This window comes from Oncorhynchus mykiss, chromosome 8, assembly GCF_057628025.1.
Source record: "Oncorhynchus mykiss isolate SJ-2025 chromosome 8, ASM5762802v1, whole genome shotgun sequence".
Taxonomy (NCBI): domain Eukaryota; kingdom Metazoa; phylum Chordata; class Actinopteri; order Salmoniformes; family Salmonidae; genus Oncorhynchus; species Oncorhynchus mykiss.
In genome coordinates this window covers 33017416-33040277 of record NC_143029.1, presented here as the reverse complement: position 1 = coordinate 33040277, position 22862 = coordinate 33017416, and the positions used below count along the sequence as shown (strand labels likewise).

Below are 22862 nucleotides of genomic sequence, written 5' to 3'. Positions count from 1 at the left end.
TTTGACAGGGGTGCCGGAGGAATATCACGATCTGCGCACGGTGTTCAGTCGGTCCAGGGCCACCTCTCTTCCTCCACACCGGTCGTATGATTGTAGTATTGATCTCCTTCCGGGAACCACTCCCCCCCGGGGTAGACTATACTCTCTGTCGGCTCCCGAACGTAAGGCTCTCGAAGATTATTTGTCTGTAGCTCTTGCCGCCGGTACCATAGTTCCCTCCTCCTCTCCCGCCGGAGCGGGGTTTTTTTTTGTTAAGAAGAAGGACGGGTCCCTGCGCCCCTGCATAGATTATCGAGGGCTGAATGACATAACAGTGAAGAATCGTTATCCGCTTCCTCTTATGTCTTCAGCCTTCGAGATCCTGCAGGGAGCCAGGTTTTTCACTAAGTTGGACCTTCGTAACGCTTACCATCTCGTGCGCATCAGGGAGGGGGACGAGTGGAAGACGGCGTTTAACACTCCGTTAGGGCACTTTGAATACCGGGTTCTTCCTTTCGGCCTCGCTAACGCTCCAGCTGTCTTTCAGGCATTAGTCAATGATGTCCTGAGAGACATGCTGAACATCTTTGTTTTCGTTTACCTTGACGATATCCTGATTTTTTCACCGTCACTCCAGATTCATGTTCAGCACGTTCGACGTGTCCTCCAGCGCCTTTTAGAGAATTGTCTTTTTGTGAAGGCTGAGAAGTGCTCTTTTCATGCCTCCTCCGTCACATTTCTCGGTTCTGTTATTTCCGCTGAAGGCATTAAGATGGATCCCGCTAAGGTCCAAGCTGTCATTGATTGGCCCGTCCCTAAGTCACGCGTCGAGCTGCAGCGCTTTCTCGGCTTCGCGAACTTCTATCGTCGTTTCATCCATAATTTCGGTCAGGTGGCAGCTCCTCTCACAGCCCTTACTTCTGTCAAGACGTGCTTTAAGTGGTCCGTTTCCGCCCAGGGAGCTTTTGATCTCCTCAAGAATCGTTTTACATCCGCACCTATCCTTGTTACACCTGACGTCACTAGACAGTTCGTTGTCGAGGTTGACGCGTCAGAGGTGGGCGTGGGAGCCATTCTTTCTCAGCGCTCCCTCTCTGACGACAAGGTCCACCCATGCGCGTATTTTTCTCATCGCCTGTCGCCGTCGGAACGTAACTATGATGTGGGAAACCGCGAACTGCTCGCCATCCGCTTAGCCCTAGGCGAATGGCGACAGTGGTTGGAGGGGGCGACCGTTCCTTTTGTCGTTTGGACTGACCATAGGAACCTTGAGTACATCCGTTCTGCCAAACGACTTAATGCGCGTCAGGCGCGCTGGGCGCTGTTTTTCGCTCGTTTCGAGTTCGTGATTTCTTATCGTCCGGGCTCTAAGAACACCAAGCCTGATGCTTTATCTCGTCTCTTCAGTTCTTCAGTAGCCTCCACTGACCCCGAGGGGATTCTCCCTGAGGGGCGTGTTGTCGGGTTGACTGTCTGGGGAATTGAGAGGCAGGTAAAGCAAGCACTCACTCAAACTCCGTCGCCGCGCGCTTGTCCTAGGAACCTTCTTTTCGTTCCCGTTCCTACTCGTCTGGCCGTTCTTCAGTGGGCTCACTCTGCCAAGTTAGCCGGTCACCCTGGCGTTCGGGGTACGCTTGCTTCCATTCGCCAGCGTTTTTGGTGGCCCACCCGGGAGCATGACACGCGTCGCTTCGTGGCTGCTTGTTCGGTCTGCGCGCAGACTAAGTCCGGTAACTCCCCTCCTGCCGGCCGTCTCAGGCCGCTTCCCATTCCCTCTCGACCGTGGTCTCACATCGCCTTAGATTTTGTCACCGGACTGCCTTCGTCAGCGGGGAAGACTGTTATTCTTACGGTTGTCGACAGGTTCTCTAAGGCGGCTCATTTTATTCCCCTTGCTAAGCTTCCTTCTGCTAAAGAGACGGCACAAATCATCATCGAGAATGTTTTCAGAATTCATGGCCTTCCGTCAGACGTCGTTTCGGACAGAGGTCCGCAATTCACGTCTCAATTTTGGAGGGAGTTTTGCCGTTTGATTGGGGCTTCCGTCAGTCTCTCTTCCGGCTTTCACCCCCAGTCTAACGGTCAAGCAGAACGGGCCAATCAGACTATTGGTCGCATCTTACGCAGTCTTTCTTTTCGCAACCCTGCGTCTTGGTCAGAACAGCTCCCCTGGGCAGAATACGCCCACAACTCGCTTCCTTCGTCTGCGACCGGGCTATCTCCTTTTCAGAGTAGCCTCGGGTACCAGCCTCCGCTGTTCTCATCTCAGTTCGCCGAGTCCAGCGTCCCCTCCGCTCAGGCTTTTGTCCAACGTTGCGAGCGCACCTGGAAGAGGGTCAGGTCTGCACTTTGCCGTTATAGGGCGCAGACTGTGAGAGCTGCTAATAAGCGTAGAACTAAGAGTCCTAGATATTGTCGCGGTCAGAGAGTTTGGCTCTCCACTCAGAACCTTCCCCTTAAGACCGCTTCTCGCAAGTTGACCCCGCGGTTCATTGGTCCGTTCCGTATTTCTCAGATCATTAATCCTGTCGCAGTTCGACTTCTTCTTCCGCGATATCTTCGTCGCGTCCACCCGGTCTTCCATGTCTCCTGTATCAAGCCCGTTCTTCGCGCCCCCGCTCGTCTTCCCCCCCCCCCCCCCCCCCCCCCATCCTTGTCGAGGGCGCACCCATCTACAGGGTCCGTAGGATTTTGGACATGCGTCCTCGGGGCCGTGGTCATCAGTACCTAGTAGATTGGGAGGGGTACGGTCCTGAGGAGAGGAGTTGGGTTCCCTCTCGGGACGTGCTGGACCGTGCGCTGATCGAGGATTTCCTCCGTTGCCGCCAGGTTTCCTCCTCGAGTGCGCCAGGAGGCGCTCGGTGAGTGGGGGGGTACTGTCATGTATTGTCATGTTGTGTCTTGTTTCTGTCCTTTCCCTTCACCCTGTCTCCCTCTGCTGGTCGTTATTAGGTTACCTTTTCTCCCCCTCTTTCCCCCAGCTGTTCCTTGTCTCCTCCTAACTACCTCGTCACCCCTTTTCCCACCTGTTCCCTTTTTCCCTCTGATTAGTCCTCTATATCTCTCTCTGTTTTTGCTCCTGTCTTTGTCGGATTCTTGTTTGTGTTATTCATGCCTGAACCAGACTATCGTCATGTTTGCTGCAACCTTGTCCTGTCCTGTCGGAATCTGCCGGTCCATCTGAGCCTACCTATGTTTTGTCATTAAAGAAGCTCTGATTACGTTAATTCGCTTTTGGGTCCTCATTCACGCACCGTAACACTTGGTCACCTCCCTGCACAAGGCCTTTCTCCCCTGATTGCCCAGTTTGGCCGGGCGGCCAGCTCTAGGAAGAGTCTTAGTGGCTTCTATTTAAGAATAATGGAGGCCACTGTGTTCTTGGGGACCTTCAATACTGCAGACATTTTTTGGTACCCTTCCCCAGATCTGCGCCTCGACACAATCCTGTCTCAGAGCTCTACGGACAATTCCTTTGACCTCATGGTTTGGTTTTTGCTCTGACATGCACTGTCAACTTTGGGACCTTATATAGACAGGTGTGTGCCTTTCCAAATCATGTCCAATCAATAGAATTTACCACAGGTGGACTACGATCATGTTGTAAACATCTCAAATATGGTCAATGGAAACAGGATGCACCTGAGCTCAATTTCGAGTCTCATAGCAAAGGGTCTAAATACATATGTAAATAAGGTACATTATGAGGTATTGTGTGTAAATTGATGAGGAAAAACATTTATTTCATCCGTTTTAGAATAAGGCTGTAGTGCAACAAAATGTGGAAAAAAGTCAAGAGGTCTGAAAACTTTCCGAATGCACTGTATGCCAGTTAGGCTCTACACCCATTGTAAAGAATATTCATGTGATTCATTTTAAGAAGTTATTTGGCCACTTTAGTTGTGATACAAACCTTATCCAAACATATAGGCCTATGGGCTAGGCTACATGAGGTGTGTGACTATGATTTGAAAAAAATGGGCATCATTCACAAGGGATAATATAACATTCACAAGTGATAGGATAATATAGTCACCCATCAGACTGTTGTTGATTTCATCTTGTCTTTACATATACTAAGTAATTTTTGTGTGAAATTTGTTTTGATTTATTATGGACTATTATCATGCACCTGTCTCAAAACAGGGGCAGGGGGAAAAATACATGTCATCTATGCACTTGGAATTTGACTGCTTTCATGACTCGTGACCGCCGGTGCGGCGGTGATACAGTCACCATAACAGCCCTAGTCCCTAACAGTCCCACACTGTTAACAGGCTCTATGCGCCAGCAATTCGTGTTTGGGGACGAGGTTATAGACGCCATAATGGGACAGTTACAATGTTGCAGTCTCTATTGCCTAGTTAAATAAAGGTTTAAAAAAAAAATATATGTATGCATGCATACATCCCTCCCTCATTGGCTGGAACATTGTTACATTGTGCGAGGTAACCTGTCTGTCTAGACTAGAGACTAGATACTGTAGCTAGTGACAGTGATGCATGAGTTAGGCCTGTTTGAAACATCACAATATCCTGGAAGCTTGAAAGTACTTTTGAAAAAAGCTTCAAAACCTCATTAGATTTTTGCCCAATGTTAAGGGAAAACACTCAAACTGAACATAATTTATGATGCTCTTTATTTTATTTAGTTTTGGAAACAAAGACAATAGTTTCATTATAGTTTTCATTTTTCAAACGGGTTTCTTAAATGATTTATTTATTATGATTCTTTTTTAGTTTTAGTTTCAGTTTTAGATGACTATAATGACCTTGGTGTACACCTAAAAAAAGACCAGGAATGGTGTAGGCATACTTGTAAGGGATATGTAGTACTGTGTTTAATCCTATCTGGTGGCAACAAAGATTTGTCACTTGTTTGCCTTGCTGCGGATCAGCATCTCATGAGGATTTGATTACTTGCTTTTCATAAAATTGCCTTGCGATAGACTAGCGCCCTGTCCGGGGAGTGTACTTGTACATAAGCTGCCTCGTGCTAAAGAAACAGGATATAGGCTCTTGCGCCTACGAGTCGTTCCGGCTACTTACTTACGAAGACACTTTTCATTCAATAAAATAAAAACATTTAGGCAAACTGAAATAAATATTGATTGAATCAAGAAGAGATTCAGGTAAAACACAAATGCCAATACTATGATGTTAATAAGAAAGCTAACAATGCTAATGTTAATTCTAATGCAAAGTCAAACTCGATTGGTACCAATAGTGGTAGTAGTAGCAGTAATAATAATAATAAAAGGTACAATAAACAATTAAGGACATGCTTAAATAACAAACAAATGAAAGCAAAATGTGTGGCTATTGTATGAAAACTATAATAAAAAATGTAGGGACTTTTTCTGGGTTACATGCACATCTCAAGTATGTTTTGAATGTGAAAACGATGTGTAAGACAACTCAAATGCAATGATAGTTTATGTTTTGTATCTTATAAAAGGTACCATGCAGGCACCATGTAATAGAAAAAATATTTAAGTAAAAGAAAATAGTATTTGTGTCAACACTAACCAACTGTGCTATTTTTTTGTGTGTTTTTCCGCATTGTCCGTAACTTATTTTGTAAATAATGTTGCTGCTTCCGTCTCTTGTGACTGAAAAAAGCTTCTGGATATCAGAAAAGCAATTACCTACCTCGAACTGAACAAAGATTGTTTCTTTAATGAGTCCAACACGAAGGATATACTGTTTCTCTGAGACTAGGCCCAAATCCCCATCATTCGTGTGAAGAAAAGATGGAGGTACAGGGGGCGGAGATCGGGGAGCCTTGTGAGAATTCGTCGGCGGTGGGTAACCCGCCTCTACCATCCGTTCTATTGGTCAACGTGCAATAACTGGAGAACAAAATAGATAAGCTCCGTTCGAGACTATCAAAACTGTAATATCTTATGTTTCACCGAGTCGTGGCTGAACGATGACACAGATAATATACAGTTGGCTGGGTTTTCCGTGCATCAGCAGGACAGAACTGCTACTTCCGGTAAGACGAGGGGTGGTGGTGTGTGTCCATTTGTCAATAACAGCTGGTACACGATGTCTAATATTAAGGAAGTCTTGAGGTACTGCTCGCCTGAGGTACCTCAAGATAAGCTGTTGACCACACTATCTACCAATAAAGTTATCAATATTTTTCGTAGCCGCCCGTTTACCACCACAAACCGATGCTGGCACCAAGACCTCAATCAACTAGCTGTATAAGGCCATGAGCAAACAAGAAAATTATCATCCAGAAGCGGGGCTCCTAGTGGTCGGGGACTTTAATGCAGGCAAACTTAAGTCTGATTTTCCCTAATTTCTACCAGCATGTCACATGTGCAACCAGAGTTTAAAAAAACTCACAGAGACGCATACAAAGCTCTCCCAAGCCCTCCATTTGGCAAATAATTCATAATTCTATCTTCACACGAATGACAATAATTCTATCCTCCTGATTCCTGCTTACAAGCAAAAACTAAAGCAGGAAGTACCAGTGACTCGCTCAATAGGGAAGTGTTCAGATGACGTGGATTACACACTACAGGACTGTTTTGCTAGCACAGACTGGATTATATTCCCGCGATTCATCCAATGACATTGAGGAGTATACCACCTCAATCACCGGCTTCATCAATAAATGTATCAACGATGTCGTCCCCACAGTGACAGTACGTACATATCCCAACCAGAAGCCATGGATTACAGGCAACATCTGCACCGAGCTACAGGCTAGAGCTGCCGCTTCCAAGAATCGGGACACAAATCCGGATGCTTATTAGAAATCCTGCTATGCCTTAAGACGAACCATCAAACAGACAAAGCGTCAATACAGGACTAAGATTGAATCCTACTATACCGGCTCTGAAGCTCGTCGGATGTGTCAGGGCTTGCAAACTATTATGAACTAAAAAGGGAAACCCAGCCTAACAGACTGGCTAAATGCCTTTAATGCTCGCTTCGAGGCAAGCAACACAGAAGCATGCATGAGAGCACCAGCTGTTCGGGACGACTGTGGGATCACTCTCTCCGGAGCTGATGTGAGCAAGACCTTTAAACAGGTCAACATTCATAAGGCCAGGGGTCAGAAGGATTACCAGGACGTGTACTCAGGGCATGCGCGGACCAACTAGCAAGTGTCTTCACTGACATTTTAAACCTCTCCCTGACCGAGTCTGTAAAACGTACATGTTTCAAGCAGACCACCATAGTCCCATGTGCCGATGAAAGCGAAGATAACCTGCCTAAATGACTACCACCCCGTAGCACTTACGCCAGTATCCATGAAGTGATTTGAAAGGCTGATCATGGCTCACATCAACACCATCATCCGGGAAAACCTAGACCCACTCCAATTCGCATACCGCCACAGATCCACAGATGACACAATCTCAATCGCACTCCACACTGCCCTTTTCCACCTGGACAAAAGGAACACCTACGTGAGACTGCTGTTCATTGACTACAGCTCAACATGAGCCAAGTTCCTTGGTGTCCACATCACCAACAAACTATCATGGTCCAAACACACCAAGAAAGTTGTGAAGAGGGCACGACAACACCTTTCCCCCCTCAGGAGACTGAAAAGATTTGGCATGGTTGCCCAGATCCTCAAAAAGTTATACAGCTGCACCACGGTCTTGACCGGTTGCATCACCGCCTGGTATGCAACTGCTCAACAACCGACCGTAAGGCACTACAGAGGGTAGTGAGTACAGCCCAGTACATCACTGGGACCAAGCTTCCTGCCATCCATGACCCATATACTAGGCGATTTAATAGGAAGGCCCAAAACCCCCCAAAATAGTCAAAGACTTCAGTCACCTAAGTCATAGACTGTTCTCTCTGCTATCGCACGGCAAGTGGTACCGGAGCGCCAAGTCTTGGTCCAAAAGGCTGCTTAACAGCTTCTACCCCCAAGCCATAAGACTGCTGAACAATGAATCAAATGGCCATCTGGACTATTTACATTGACACCCTCCCCCCCTTTGTTTTTACACTGCTGCTACTCGCTGTTTATTATGTATGCATAGTCACTTTACCCCTACGTACATGTACAAATTACCTCGACTAACCTGTACCCTCGCACATCGACTCGGTACCGGTACCCCCTGTATATATCTGTCACGTTCTGACCTTTATTTCCTTTGTTTTGTATTTATTTAGTATGGTCAGGGCGTGAGTTGGGTGGGTAGTCTATGTTTGTTTTTCTATGTTTTGGGGTATTTCTATGTTTCGGCCTAGTATAGTTCTCAATCAGAGGCATGTGTCATTAGTTGTCTCTGATTGAGAATCATACTTAGGTAGCCTGGGTTTCACTGTGTGTATGTGGGTGATTGTTCCTGTCTCTGTGTTTGCACCAGTCAGCCAGGGGCCGCCAGTGCCGCCAGTCAGCTCAGAGCCCCTGCCCCTCTGTCCCGAGCTGCCGCCCCTCTGTCCATTGAGAAGAGTTGCCATGGTTAGGAAGCCACGGAGGCGGACAATGAGGCGGACTAAGACAATGGTGAAGTGGGGTCCGCGTCCCGCACCAGAGCCGCCACCGCGGACAGACGCCCACCCAGACCCTCCCCTATAGGTTAAGGTTTTGCGGCCGGAGTGGGGGGGTACTGTCACGTTCTGACCTTTATTTCCTTTGTTTTGTATTTATTTAGTATGGTCAGGGCGTGAGTTGGGTGGGTAGTCTATGTTTTGGGGTATTTCTATGTTTCGGCCTAGTATGGTTCTCAATCAGAGGCAGGTGTCATTAGTTGTCTCTGATTGAGAATCATACTTAGGTAGCCTGGGTTTCACTGTGTGTTTGTGGGTGATTGTTCCGGTCTCTGTGTTTGCACCAGATAGGACTGTTTAGGTTTTCGCACATTTATTGTTTTGTTAGTTATTTCATGTATAGTTCCTTTATTAAAGAACATGAATAACCACCACGCTGCATTTTGGTCCGCCTCTCCTTCACCACAGGAAAACCCTTACAATATCGTCGTTAATGTTATTTCATTTTGTATCTTTTTTATTTTATATTTTACTGTAGTTTATAAATATTTAGTAAATATTTACTTAACTCTATTTTTTGAACTGCATTGTTGGTTAATGGCTTGTAAGTAAGCACTTCACGGTAAGGTTTGACAAATACACTTTGACTTGATTAGTAGTGACATTAGTAAATTAATTTGTAACTTTGGAAAAGCAGAAAAATAATATTGTTTATTTTTAAATTGAAATGTAATCAAATTTGTGAAAAGCAATAATGATGACATTACTGACAAAGAGTTGGAGAGTAATGATTTTTACATTAAAAGGTGGGACAAAAATGGTGTAAACGAATATATTAACATAGAAAAAAAGTATAAGAAAATGGTGCCCTACCAGACCTACCGTACGCTCTACGCCCCCCAGCTAAGCTACGGGTTCCTATAATAAAAAAAAAAGGTGATTGCTTAGTACAAAAATATAACATAGAGAGAGGATCAAAGAAATATATACTTTGCCTGGCCCATGCTGTGTGTGGATTATGGTAACTGTTGTGTGCTGTTTCCTGGATCATTGACATTTTATGAGATGTGCTTTATGAATTCATCGTATACTTTACACAAATAAATTAACTTTAACATTTGCAATGACTTTTGACTCTTTCTTCAGTAAAAACAAATGAGATATTTTGATTGCCCATTGTAAAGCTATGATCCCCATAGAAATTGTGAAAATACTACACAACCATTTAAAACATCTTCAAGATCATCAAAAATCGTGTGTCATCATTTTTTTTTAGATTGATTTATGAAAAAATAATAAAGGCAAATATAACAGAAAATTCACAATTAAACATCAGAATTAGAAAAAAAAGACAAATAAATATTATACAGTGCATTCGGAAAGTATTCAGACACCTCCACAATTTGTTACATTACAGCCTTATTCGAAAATGTATTAAATTGTTTTTCCCCCTCATCATTGGAGTCCACCTGTTGTAAAGTGACCTTTTTGGTACCCTTCCCCAGATCTGTGCCTCGAAACATTTCTGTCTTGGAGCTCTACAGACAATTCCTTCGACCTCATGGCTTCGTTTTTGATCTGACACGAACTGTCAACTGTGGGACCTATAATGAGAAAGCAAAAAATCTAGATGTTCTCTTTTTGCAATGGTATTACATTTAAAAATAATAATATATATCACATTTACATAAGTATTCAGACCCTTTAGTCAGTACTTTGTTGAAGCACCTTTGGCAGCGATTACAGCCTTAAGTCTTCTTGGGGATGACGCTACAAGCTTGGCACACCTGTATTTGGGGAGGTTCTCCCATTCTTCTCTGCAGATCCTCTCAAGCTCTGTCAGGTTGGATGGGGAGTGTCGCTTCACAGCTATTTTCAGGTCTCTCCAGAGATGTTAGATCGGGTTCAAGTCCGGGCTCTGGCTGGGCCACTCAAGGACATTCAGAGACTTGTCCTGAAGCCACTCCAGCATTGTATTGGCTGTGTGCTTAGGGTCATTGTCCTGTTGGAAGGTGATCCGCTCTGGAGCAGATAAAGGATCTCTCTGCACTTTGCTCCGTTTATCTTTCCCTTGAACTCTCCCAGTCCCTGCTGCTGAAAAAAATCCCCACTGCATGAGGCTGCCACCACCAGGCTTCGTAGGTATGGTGCCAGGTTTCCTCCAGACGTGACACTTTGCATTCAGGCCAAAGAGTTCAATCTTGGTTTCATCAGACCAGAGAATCTTATTTCTCATGGTCTGCGAGTCTTTTCAGTGCCTTTTGGCAAACTCCAAGTGGACTGTTATTTGCCTTTCACTGAGGAGAGGTTTCTGTCTGGCCACTCTACCATAAAGGCCTGATTGGTGGAGTGCTGCAGAGATGGTTGTCCTTCTGGAAGTTTCTCCCATCTCCACAGAAGAACTCTTGAGCTCTGTCAGAGTGACCATCGGGTTCTTGTTTACCTCCCTGACCAAGGCCCTTCTCCTCCGATTGCTCCATTTGGCCGGGCTGCCAGCTCTAAGAAGATTCTTGGTGGTTCCAAAACTTCTTCCATTTAAAAATGGAGGCCACTGTGATATTGGGGACCTTCAATGCTGCAGACCTTTTTGGTACCCTTCCCCAGATCTGTGCCTCAAAACAATTCTGTCTTGACCTCATGGCTTAGTTTTTGATCTGACACAAACTGTCAACTATGGGACCTTATATAGACAGGTGTGGCCAAATCATGTCCAATCAATTGAATTTACAACAGGTGGACTCCAATCAAGTCGTAGAAACATCTCAAGGATGACCAATGGAAACAGAATGCACCTGAGCTCAATTTCAAGTTTCATAGCAAAGGATCTGAATAGATAGGTAAATAAGGTATTTCTGTTTTTTTTTACTTTTAATACGTTTGCAAAAATTTCTAAAAACCTGTTTTCACTTTGGCATTATGGGGTATTGGGTGTAGATTGAAGAGAGAAAAAAAAGTATTTAATCCATTTTAGAATAAGGCTGTAACGTAAGAACATTTGGAAAAATGGAAGGGGTCTGAATACTTTCTGAATGCACTGTATACTGTAAGTATTATCTCAAATTAAATACAACCAATGATATATAATTATAAAAAGCAATATCTTTAATTAGCAGTGGTCAACCCAGAGCAAATAGGTATGAAACTTGGACTAGTATATTTATGATACCTCAAACCCTTTCAACATTTAAATAAAACATGATGAACCTGTTGCCTCAGCCTGGTCTCATAGAAAACATAAATCTGGGACACTGAAATTAGTATGATATGTTACGTTTGGTATGGTTACATGAGATAGATCGTTACTTAAGGCAGAAATGAAAGTATGGTGGTTTAGTCGGGCTTATAAGGCGAACGTCTAGCAACCCAAACTTTACGAGTTCGAATCTCATCATGGAAAACTTTAGCAATTTAGCAACTTTTCAACTAGTTACTACTTTTTTTAAAAATCTACTTTTCAACTACTTAGCATGTTAGCTAAAACTTCCCCTAACTCTAACTCTAACCTTAATCCTTTAACCTAAATGTAAACCTAACATTAAATCTAACTCCTAACCCTAGCCTAGCTAATGTTAGTCAGCTAGCTAGCGTTAACCACCTAACTATAATTTGTACCATATAATACGAATTCTAATTAATGCATTCCATAAGAAATGTAACATATCGTACAAAAAGGAGTGTCTCGGATTTAAGCACAGAATAATACGAAATGCTCTGACCAGGTTGGTTACCTGCCAAATGTACTAGGCTGTAATAAAGAATCAAACATTAAGAGGACCTTTGAAAGTGCCATTAAAGCTTTTGCTCATTATATTATACTAAAAGCAATGTGTTTGTTTTCTTAAAAAAATCGTAAATACAGGAGAGGAAATCTCTTGATGGGTAGAAAATGAATTTGTATTCAAGCAGTGTTACAGTCTATTTGATCATTTTTTAAATTGAACTACGATCAGATTCCAATCCAAACCAGTGGACTCCAAGATGGGCAGCACAGTATTTGTGTCAGATCTCTGTATAGCAATGAGACGTCAAAATAAAATATCTCAGGGGTCCATTCAATAATTATCAACATGAAACTGGAAATACATAGACCAGATTTGACATACAGTATAATTAATATGGTCCCATTACTCAAAAGAGTTAACGGTAAGATTTCATGATACAAACATTTGTAAGCCATGCCTCTACCAACACATTTTTACTTTTCTTTTTTGTAATTGACGTACATTTCTTTTCCCAATGTTCTTCTGACCAAATATAAATATTATCCTCAGCATATTGCTACATTTCGAGTTGTTCTGGGGGTAATGTTGTAATTTCTGACTACGCAATGCAATAATTGTGAAGCATATTTTACACCTTTCTAGCTAACTGATATGACTTTATATCAACAGTTGACAATGATAATAAAAAAAAAACATTTGTGTGACAAGATCTTAAAGAAGCAACTAAATGAATAGCATTGCCTGAGTTTCATGCAACATATTCTCCACCGTTAATGTCTCTGCTCAATCCATTTGTTCATGACACATACGTTCCAGTGTTAAAAGACTTGTATGAGGGTAACAAACCTAAAGACCTAATAACAACTACAAAAACGGAACATAGCCTGAAACAATACAACGGAAAATGACAAAGGACTTGCATAGAATGAATGAATGTAGTTCTGAGACATCAATAATTCACCTTCCCCATCATAGATTAAGCACCTTTATATAAGTTAATTCTCCCCGGGCTGGGAAGGATGCATTCTCTTCTCTTTTGTCATTCCAAGTGAAAAGAGGAACGTGAATGTTAGGGTTCCTTAGACCATTCTGTTATATATTTTTTATTGAAATAAATTAATATATTTAAATTCAAACGGTTGATTTGTGTGATGCTCTCACATTCTTGTTTTTTTCTCTGAAACGACTGGAAATGTCAGCCAACTGGTACAGTAGCTGTTTAAGTATGGGGGACACATTCAGAGAACATTCAATATCCTTTTTTGTTTTGGAAATCTGGATCTATAACAACAAAAGTGGTATTCCTGTATTGCAAATATATATATTTTTTATAGTTACAGTAGAACTTCAGCCAAACTGTCCTATATATGTCCATTTGGTGATATGGTACTGTAACACATGTCGAGAGCAAAAACCAATCCACTGCAAGGCGAAATAACTTGGGCCCATTGAGTTACAGTAACCAGGTGGGGAAATAATTTAACTGCCAGGTCAGAATTTTTGTGCCTGTTTTCTTTTCATCTTTCTTTTTGTGGTACACTTCATATCAATGTCTTCTTTCCAAAGTGCCACTTGTTTCTCAAGTAATGTATTTTGGTCCTGCACCCCCCACCCCCCTCCCCCAAAAAAGAAGTAAGAGGTCTTTATGTTGAACCATCGCATCCGTAGAAAGTATTTGAGCGATTTAAGTTAAGAGTTGTGATTCGCACATGCCTCTGTAACATCCTGTTCTGGAGGGTATAACATCCTGTTCTGGAGGGTATAACATCCTGTTCTGGAGGGTATAACATCCTGTTCTGGAGGGTATAACCACAGACAGGTGCGCTGTGGAACTTGGAGCTGTTTCAGGTTGGCCCCATTTCCATGGGTCCCAGCCGTGACTTTGGTACGCCATGTTGGTATGATGTGACGATGAAGGAGATGAGCAGTTCGGGGTACCATTTGACTTGTTCAAATGCTTCTTTTTTAGGAACATTCAAACGAAGATAATTGGGGGCTCAACCTTTTAAGGTTTCCATAGAGCTAGTAAAGGCGGTGTTAGTACATTGAGGGGTACAATACTACCTTGTGCCTCTGGAAACATTGAGGCAGCGGTAGGGGACTATGCCCTCTGATTGTCTTATAGACGAGAACTATCTATGAGATGTTTGTGACATATAACACACATGAGGGTAAATGGTTTGATTTAGAACCATGTAGGAGAGTTTCGAGCTTAGCTTGTGTTAACCCCTCATATTGGGATAATGTAAGAAAACAGAATGGTCACAATGAATTAGATAAACTTGGAATATATGCCATCATTTTCTATATAAAACTATTACATTTCCAAAACCATATATAATTTAAACATGTAACATAGATTGTGCTTGAATGAACTTAAGCTTATACATTGGCAATAAGATATTGCCAAACCCTGACTATTTATAGTTTTTCTTTGTTGGACACTGGAATTAAATTGTAAGATTTATGTTCATTCATTTTGAGAGTTAATTTTAGATAAATATGGGGTAAACCACACTTAAAAATGTTAGGTTATTCAACTTAAAAAAGACTAGTTAGTAACAATGCAACTAATATTGAGTTAACGTAACTCTAAAGCATTTTAAGGTAACTGGGTAACTAAAATGTAGGAGTTACCTTGCAACTTAAAATGTTAAGAAGTCAAATCAGGAAATATTTTTCAATGAAACTGCACTTTTTTAAGTGTAATTGTATAATCTATGTGAGATATTATACAGTAATATAACTGACTTAAATTATCATTATCTCTTATTTTGTTGCAAATTATGAGAATCATGTAAATAGGATTGTTTATGTTATTCTCCACTAAAACTAAAGTTGTATACAGCTTTGGCATGTTCTATTTGTTCACTTTAACTCCAAACACAATCCGATTACATCTTTCATTTTCATTAACTAACTACCCAAAAATAAAACAGAAAAATATACATTTGTATGATGACACAGGGAATGATTAGGGAATGGTTGTTGATTCAATTTACTTTACATTTAATCTAACTATTCATAAATATTCATTTTTTTCCTTTTGATTTAATCATACAAAAAAAAATTGGGATTTAAAAAGTTGCTCACAGTATAATTTCAATATAAAATGGTGTTTTCGGTTTCTACATGAGAAGAAACTGGAATGAATAAGGTTGGGAAACAAGCCTTAAATCACTGGAATTTCATGGACTCGGTTAATGCAAACAATTCTAGGATTTAAGTTTCATGAGGTTTCTCTCTCAAATGTAGTTGTATGCAAATTTGCATGGTCTTTTATCTCTGTTATCTGTTGCCCGGTTTCATAAAGGTTCTTAGCCCCTTTACCCAGCTCCTATTTCTTAGTTTTTCTGAGATCTGAAAGGATATGATTGGTGTAAGCAAAGGGACGGGATAGGACCTAGGATTAGAGGTGGGAGACTGGGAAGAAACGGGGCTGTTATATTCAATTCATATATTACATTTCCCCCCAAATGGCCATTTTGTGCATTCAATTAGTCTTAATGGTATCAATGATTTTATACCACACCTCATGGAGTGGCAACATTCTATAGGCTACCTTACCAACAAGATAAGACAGTTGAGAGCGCACATTCACTGTCACTTCTATTTATGGTGGCTTGAGCAACATCTTCCTCACCTATTGATTGTAAACAGTCAAATTGGTGACTAAGTGTTACAAAACGTATAAACTCAGTTAACACAGAACTAAAGTCTTAAGTAATTGGTCAGATTCTCAATTAAGTTCTGGGTCTATGTGTTAAGAGAATAGATTGGAACCAGAACAAAGTGCTCAACCCTCTGTCTTTGCAAGTTAAGGGCAAGTCTATGGGACAAAAGTCCCCTCCACTTTCCCGAAATTCGAAAGATGCTAATACCTGCAAAATCGTGATTTGTCCAAAGCACCAGAACTAATGCTGCTCGTCATGCTTCACATTGTATCATGACATATCTACGGTACCATTTAAGTTGACGTAGTCTGTCCACGAGAGATTACATACAGTAAGAAACTATTTAAAAAATATATTTGATACACAGTAGCCTAGTTAGGGATGGAAGGGGGGGGAGGGGGGGTGCTGAAAGTCACTCTGTGGTGCTTATGGAACAAGACATTCCAAAGTATTCAACACATCCCATTATAATTGCTGTACTGGCCCCTTATTATTGATTAGTTCAATGTTCAATAGTTCACTAGTTCAAAATCTACAGTGTCTTTAGAAAGAATTCTTACCCCTTGATATTCCGCATTTTGTTGTGATACAGCCTGAATTCAAAATGGATGAAATATATATTTTTTCTCACCCATCTACACACAATACTCCATAATTACAAAGTGAACACGTTTTTAGACATTTTTGCAAATGTATTGACATTTATATATAACACTAAATTGAGCTCAGGTTCATCCAATTTCGTTTGATCATCCTTGAGATGTCACTACAACTTGATTGGAGTCCACCTGTGGCCAATGAAATAATTTGGACATTTAGAAAGAAACACACCTGTCTATTTAAGGTCCCACAGTTGACAGTGCATGTCAGAGCGGAAACTATACCATGAAGTCCAAAGAACTGTCCATAGATCTCCGAGATCTGTGATGAGGCATATATCTGGGGAAGGTTATAAAACAATTTGTTGAAAGTTTTCAAGAGCACAGTGTTCTCCATCATTGGGAAACTGAATATGGAAAAAAAATATGGAACTACCCAGACCCAGCCTAGAGCTGGCCGTCCGACCAAACTGAGCAACCGGGCAAGAAGGACCTTGATCAGAGAGGTGACCAAGAACCCAATGACCACACTGACAGAACTACAGAGTTCCTTGGCTGAGATAGGAGAACCTGCCAGAAGGACAACAGTCTTTACAGTAGTTCACCAATCTGGGCTTCATGGGAGTGGCTGACGGAAGCCACTCCTGAGAAAAAGGCACATGACAGTTGAAGTTTGCAAAAAGGCACGTGAAAGACTCTGAGATCATAAGGCAAACGATTCTGTGGTCTGATGAGACGAAAATGGAACTCTTTGGCCTGAATGCAAAGCACTATGTGGATGCTTTTCAGAGGCAGGGACTGGGAGACCGCTAAGGATAGAAGGAACAATTAATGGAGTGAAATACAAGCAAATCCTCGATGAGAACCTGCTTCAGAGTGCAATTGACCTTAATGTCCACAAGCATACAGCCAAAGGAACGCTGGAATGGCTTCAGAACAAGAATGTGAAAGTTCGTGAGCTGCCTAGCCAAAGCCCATTGAAAAGCTGTGGAAAATCTTGAAGATTGCTGTTCACCGTTGCTCCCCATCTAACTAAACAGAGCTTGAGAAAATCTGAAAGGAAGAATCAGCAAAGCTGATACAAACATAGTCGAGACAACTCAAAGTTGAAGCCACCAAAGGTGCTTCCACAAACTATTGACTTAGGGGTGTGATTACTTATGTAAATGAGATATTTCTGTATTGAATTTTCAATACATTTTCATTGTGTGAAATAAAACCTGTTTAATCCATTTTGAATTCAGGCTGTAACACAACAAAATGTGGAATAAGTCAAGGGTTATGAATACTTTCTGAAGGCCCTGTAGATCTCTACGTAAGTAAATGTTTTTTTTGGCTCCGGCTCTGGTTCTCTAGGGGTTGTTATCAAGGGGAAACCCATGTGTTTTGTTTCATTTGGGTTGTATGGGAATGATTAGAATGACATTGACAGGTATGACATGGGCCCACTGGTGTACTTCCTACTCCACAGTTCCAGACTGGCACTCCTGCGGCCACCGCCCAAAGAGCGCTTGCGGGTCTTCTGCTTCTTGTTGTCCCACGTTGCGGAATTGTCCGATGGCTGGGAGCTAGCAGGGCTGCTCGCTCCCTCCTCTGGCGTTGAGTCCCCAGCTATCTCAATGCGGGGAGGGTCCATCAGGTCTGTGATGCTAAAAGCAGCTGGTTCCGGCTGGCACATGACAGACTTATCCTCTGTGTTCTGCCTGATGAGCCCGCTGGTGCCAGCCTGGATGCCCACAGACACCCGGTCCCCGGTCTGTGTTGAGCCGTCACTTGCGCTCTCACGGCACAGCGTCCACATGTTGTAGCACTGGGTGAAATTGAAGAAGTTGCTGTTGAAGGTCTTGAGCTCGCCACATACGTCCCTGCGCAGCTCAGCCAGTTCGTAGCGCATGGCCGAAATCTCGTCTTTCCACTGCATGTTGAAGGCGGCCACCATGTTGGCAGACTCTTTAAAGGCCTGGATGGCCTGAGGTATGGGGGGATCGGGGGCGGCAATGGAGGGGGCAGCAGGGATCTGGTAGGCAGGTGGTGAAGTCGGGGGGACAGAGATGGCTGTTACAGTGGAGCTTGTGCTGTGCTGGCTGCGAGCTACAGCGTTCTCCCTCTCCAGACGTTCCAACTCCACATAGGCCGAGGAGCTGGCCCCGTCGTCGTCTTCTATCATGTCCTCGTTTAGCAAAGAAGTGCCTTCCAGCACATCATATCCCTCTGGAAGACAAATTTGAATATGCAAATAGAGGGAGATTCAAAGGGAGGGAACAGCTGGAGTGTTATGTAACTGTGACGCCCAAATGTTCCAACCTAGAGTGGGCATACATATACCTACAATATGAATACAGTATGTGAGCAAAAATACCACAACTACCCTATCATTACAATGGATATATCAGATAAAATAAAATATCGTTGGAACAAGGATTTTGACTGGTTGCATTGAGAATATAGAGAAAGGGGGTGAACAGCTAGATGATTGGTTGATCATCAATCTCCTGCAAATATGATTACCCTTTTATCAAATTATGCATTTGTGATCCCTTTATCAGATGCATTTGTGATTGTTGAAACTCAAAAAAGAGTGTAAAACTTAATGAAGAGGTGCTCTTCAGACACTGAAGTGGTCTCCAGAATTAGAATGCTCTCTAACACAGCTCTATCTGGCATACTAAAATACAGAAAGGAATTATTCAGCCAGGTACACTGAGCCACTTGAGCGATGCATTTTGACTCACATACTGCAGGCTTTTCATGGTGTTTTTACACTGCCTTCTCACTCATCTGAATGAACATCAACCCTCCACAGTCTTTCCATCTTTTCACTGCACTGCACCATGGGAAGCGGAACCCCGTTGGTTCCTAGCATAAGCCATCATTACCAATCAGTTTCAAATGAAAATACCATTCTCTGAATTAAATCAAAGCATGGTTCTCCAAAAAAAATTCTTAAGTGTTTTCCGATTGTTTCCTTTTCCTTTTTTTTTGTGCAACAGAAAAGATGAAAAGGCAATGAAAAATCACAACTCAAGTCATTGGGCCGAGAAGCAGTTATGAACCCTATTGAACATATCAGGTCCCTCACCATGAGGTTGATTGGACCATGTGGAGTTCCCAGTGGTGGGTAAATCCCCCCCCCCCCCACAGGGCTGCACCAGGGAGGGGCTGCAATCCCACAGTCAAAGACAGCTGATAACTTCCACGCCAAGGGTCAACCCAGCCACATGTGGCCTTTATAGAGGTTGACTTTCATAGGAAGAAAAAACTCCCACAAAACTACTATGACAAATGCTCTCATTGTCACTGACTGTTGACAGTGACAATGTGATAACATTCAGTGCTATTTCATGGCTGAGGTACGAACACACTATGTGTTAGACTGGAAAGTACAGCTTTTATCATATAGTTCCACCAATGAGTCACTTTTAGCGCACTTGAAAATAGAGACACTTCAAACAACTCGCAAAAGCCAGTGAGGCACCATCATCACATATACAGTATAATTCTGGAATATTAATGCATACGAACAAGGAATTCAAGGCCTCTGAGTTTTGTGAGTTGTTCAGACCCTGTTTGTTTGTCATTGTGTTTAAATCCGATTTTTCTATCCTGCTGATATATCAAAGTGGTCATTTTTTATCTATTGCTGAGAAGGCAGTGCAAAAAAACACACACATATATATATATATATAGATATATGTATGCGTGTTGTCATTAAAATACCTGTGACAGGCATCCAGCTGTTCTGTCCCCCTGGTTATCCTTCCAGAGATGCATGGCTGGTCAGATTGGGAGGGGGTGTTGCTCTTCATCCCAATGGGGCATCATAGGATCCCTTCCCCACTCAAGGGCCCCGCTAGCCTCGACATTCTTGCGTTTTGGTTGGTAAGCGATTTAGAATTCAGATCTCATTTTCGAATTGTATAAGTCAGTGGCATGGCCAGTCAAATACTGTGGATCATTCACTTCATTTCAAGGCCACTATTCCCTCAAAAATGACACCAAATGGTCGATACCATGTAAAAAAATATTTGCAATATGGCTTGAGATGGAGGCATCAGGTCACAGCCAATTATTTCCCTGAGGATCACTACCATATCCTGTTCCATAGCCCAGTCGGATGTGACTGTATTTGGAGAGAAAAAAAGTCCTAGAGAAATACTCATTAAAAAATACAAATATATACAGAAAACGCTGGGAGTAACAGACACCCATTTGAGAGCCAATTTAGTGAGCCAATTGTGAAGCAGACAATTTGACCAGAGAGCTTATTGGGTGAAAGGAGTTCAGCAGGTAAGACGGTGGGATTGGAGGACTTCCTTGATCCTCAGTACTTCAGTCACATCGTAGGCTGAGGGGATTCTGACTGTGCAACCCAATTGAGCGTGACAAGATAAACAAACAAAAAAACTCCAGATTGTACAAGAAAACAGGTAAACCAACAGAAAACAAAACAAACGCAGAGGTCTAATACAATTGATTTTATAAAATGTATTAAAATCCCGGTCATAATATTGTCAAATGAAAAACGTCATATGAAATGATAGTATTTCAATAGGGTTCATAGCTTTACTCTTCCAGGCATACACCAAATGCACTAGATCAATTAGGTTAGAGGCAGCAGTGGTTCTGTTTGCACAAAGAACCAGATATGTTGATGTTTTTGACGATGACATTGTGTGTACAATGTTGCACAAAACGTTCAAATCCCTGAATGTTTAATATCAAAACAGCAAATACTACAACAAATTGACTTGGTATCCTCACAATTACTAAGACGATGTTTACATTATTCTACATTGACATTTTTGTCATTTAGCAGACACACTTACAGGAGCAATTAGGGTTAAGTGCCTTGCTCAACAGCACACCGACAGATGTTTTCACCTAAGAGGTCATCTAAATGTGAGATTTAGTTCAATGAGAAAGTGTCTAATACGTTGGCCCTACAGAGTAAAGTAGCTTTTGACATTTCTTTTGTGAGAGCGCTACTGTAGTCAAACCCTCTTCGAACCTTGTCAAACTTCAGGTCAACTGATCAATCTCCCTGAAACACATGATTGCCAGACTACCTGATGAAAGACCATTGGATATTATCTTCTGATCTGGCTACATAAAAAGTGATCACTATTCCAAATGAAAGCTTCATTTATATAAGATCTCCAAATGTGGTTTTATGCAACACAATACAACAATATAGAACAACGTAATATATTTTAGGCACTCTGAATTGACTTTACTAGTAAGTTCCTTTGTGCAACCAGTACCCTATCTGAGTTTGTTGACTTACCGTATGTCGGTTACACGTTTTTGCTGTCTTGTGTTCTGTGGGCTTATAAGCCAAGATCAGTTAAGAGACGCTAGTGTAATGAACTGGTCAAACAAAGCATGGATGGGGGAAACCGAAGACCTCTCGAGCAGACTATGAGCCTTCCTTAACACTCTCTAGAGGTCTTTACAGCCCTCCTCCAACCACTGTTCTGTTTCACACTTAACCCTTCCCTACCCGACTCACACTCTCTACGCACGACACATACAGTGCCTTGCGAAAGTATTCGGCCCCCTTGAACTTTACGACCTTTTGCCACATTTCAGGCTTCAAACATAAAGATATAAAACTGTATTTTTTTGTGAAGAATCAACAACAAGTGGGACACAATCATGAAGTGGAACGACATTTATTGGATATTTCAAACTTTTTTAACAAATCAAAAACTGAAAAATTGGGCGTGCAAAATTATTCAGCCCCTTTACTTTCAGTGCAGCAAACTCTCTCCAGAAGTTCAGTGAGGATCTCTGAATGATCCAATGTTGACCTAAATGACTAATGATGATAAATACAATCCACCTAAATGACTAATGATGATAAATACAATCTGCACTGTGATAAGTCTCAGAGGTCCGTTAAAAGCGCAGAGAGCATCATGAAGAACAAGGAACACACCAGGCAGGTCCGAGATACTGTTGTGAAGAAGTTTAAAGCCGGATTTGGATACAAAAAGATTTCCCAAGCTTTAAACATCCCAATGAGCACTGTGCAAGCGATAATATTGAAATGGAAGGAGTATCAGACCACTGCAAATCTACCAAGACCTGGCCGTCCCTCTAAACTTTCAGCTCATACAAGGAGAAGACTGATCAGAGATGCAGCCAAGAGGCCCATGATCACTCTGGATGAACTGCAGAGATCTACAGCTGAGGTGGGAGACTCTGTCCATAGGACAACAATCAGTCGTATATTGCACAAATCTGGCCTTTATGGAAGAGTGGCAAGAAGAAAGCCATTTCTTAAAGATATCCATAAAAAGTGTTGTTTAAAGTTTGCCACAAGCCACCTGGGAGACACACCAAACATGTGGAAGAAGGTGCTCTGGTCAGATGGAACCAAAATTGAACTTTTTGGCAACAATGCAAAACGTT

At 42.2% G+C, this 22862-nt stretch overlaps 1 protein-coding gene across 2 annotated transcripts in view; it reads right to left on the bottom strand.

Moving 5' to 3' along the window:
* Positions 1–22862, bottom strand: part of dlgap2b (DLG associated protein 2b) — an 86722-nt gene that overhangs the window by 21981 nt on the left and 41879 nt on the right. Inside the window, exon 5 of one of the 2 annotated variants that reach the window (XM_036985298.2) lies at positions 9336–9371. In XM_036985298.2, coding sequence (XP_036841193.2) covers positions 9336–9371 — 36 coding nt within the window. Of the gene's footprint in view, positions 1–9335; positions 9372–15219; positions 18660–22862 lie in introns of those variants that run through there. The other variant, XM_090243213.1, reaches the window with a different exon arrangement.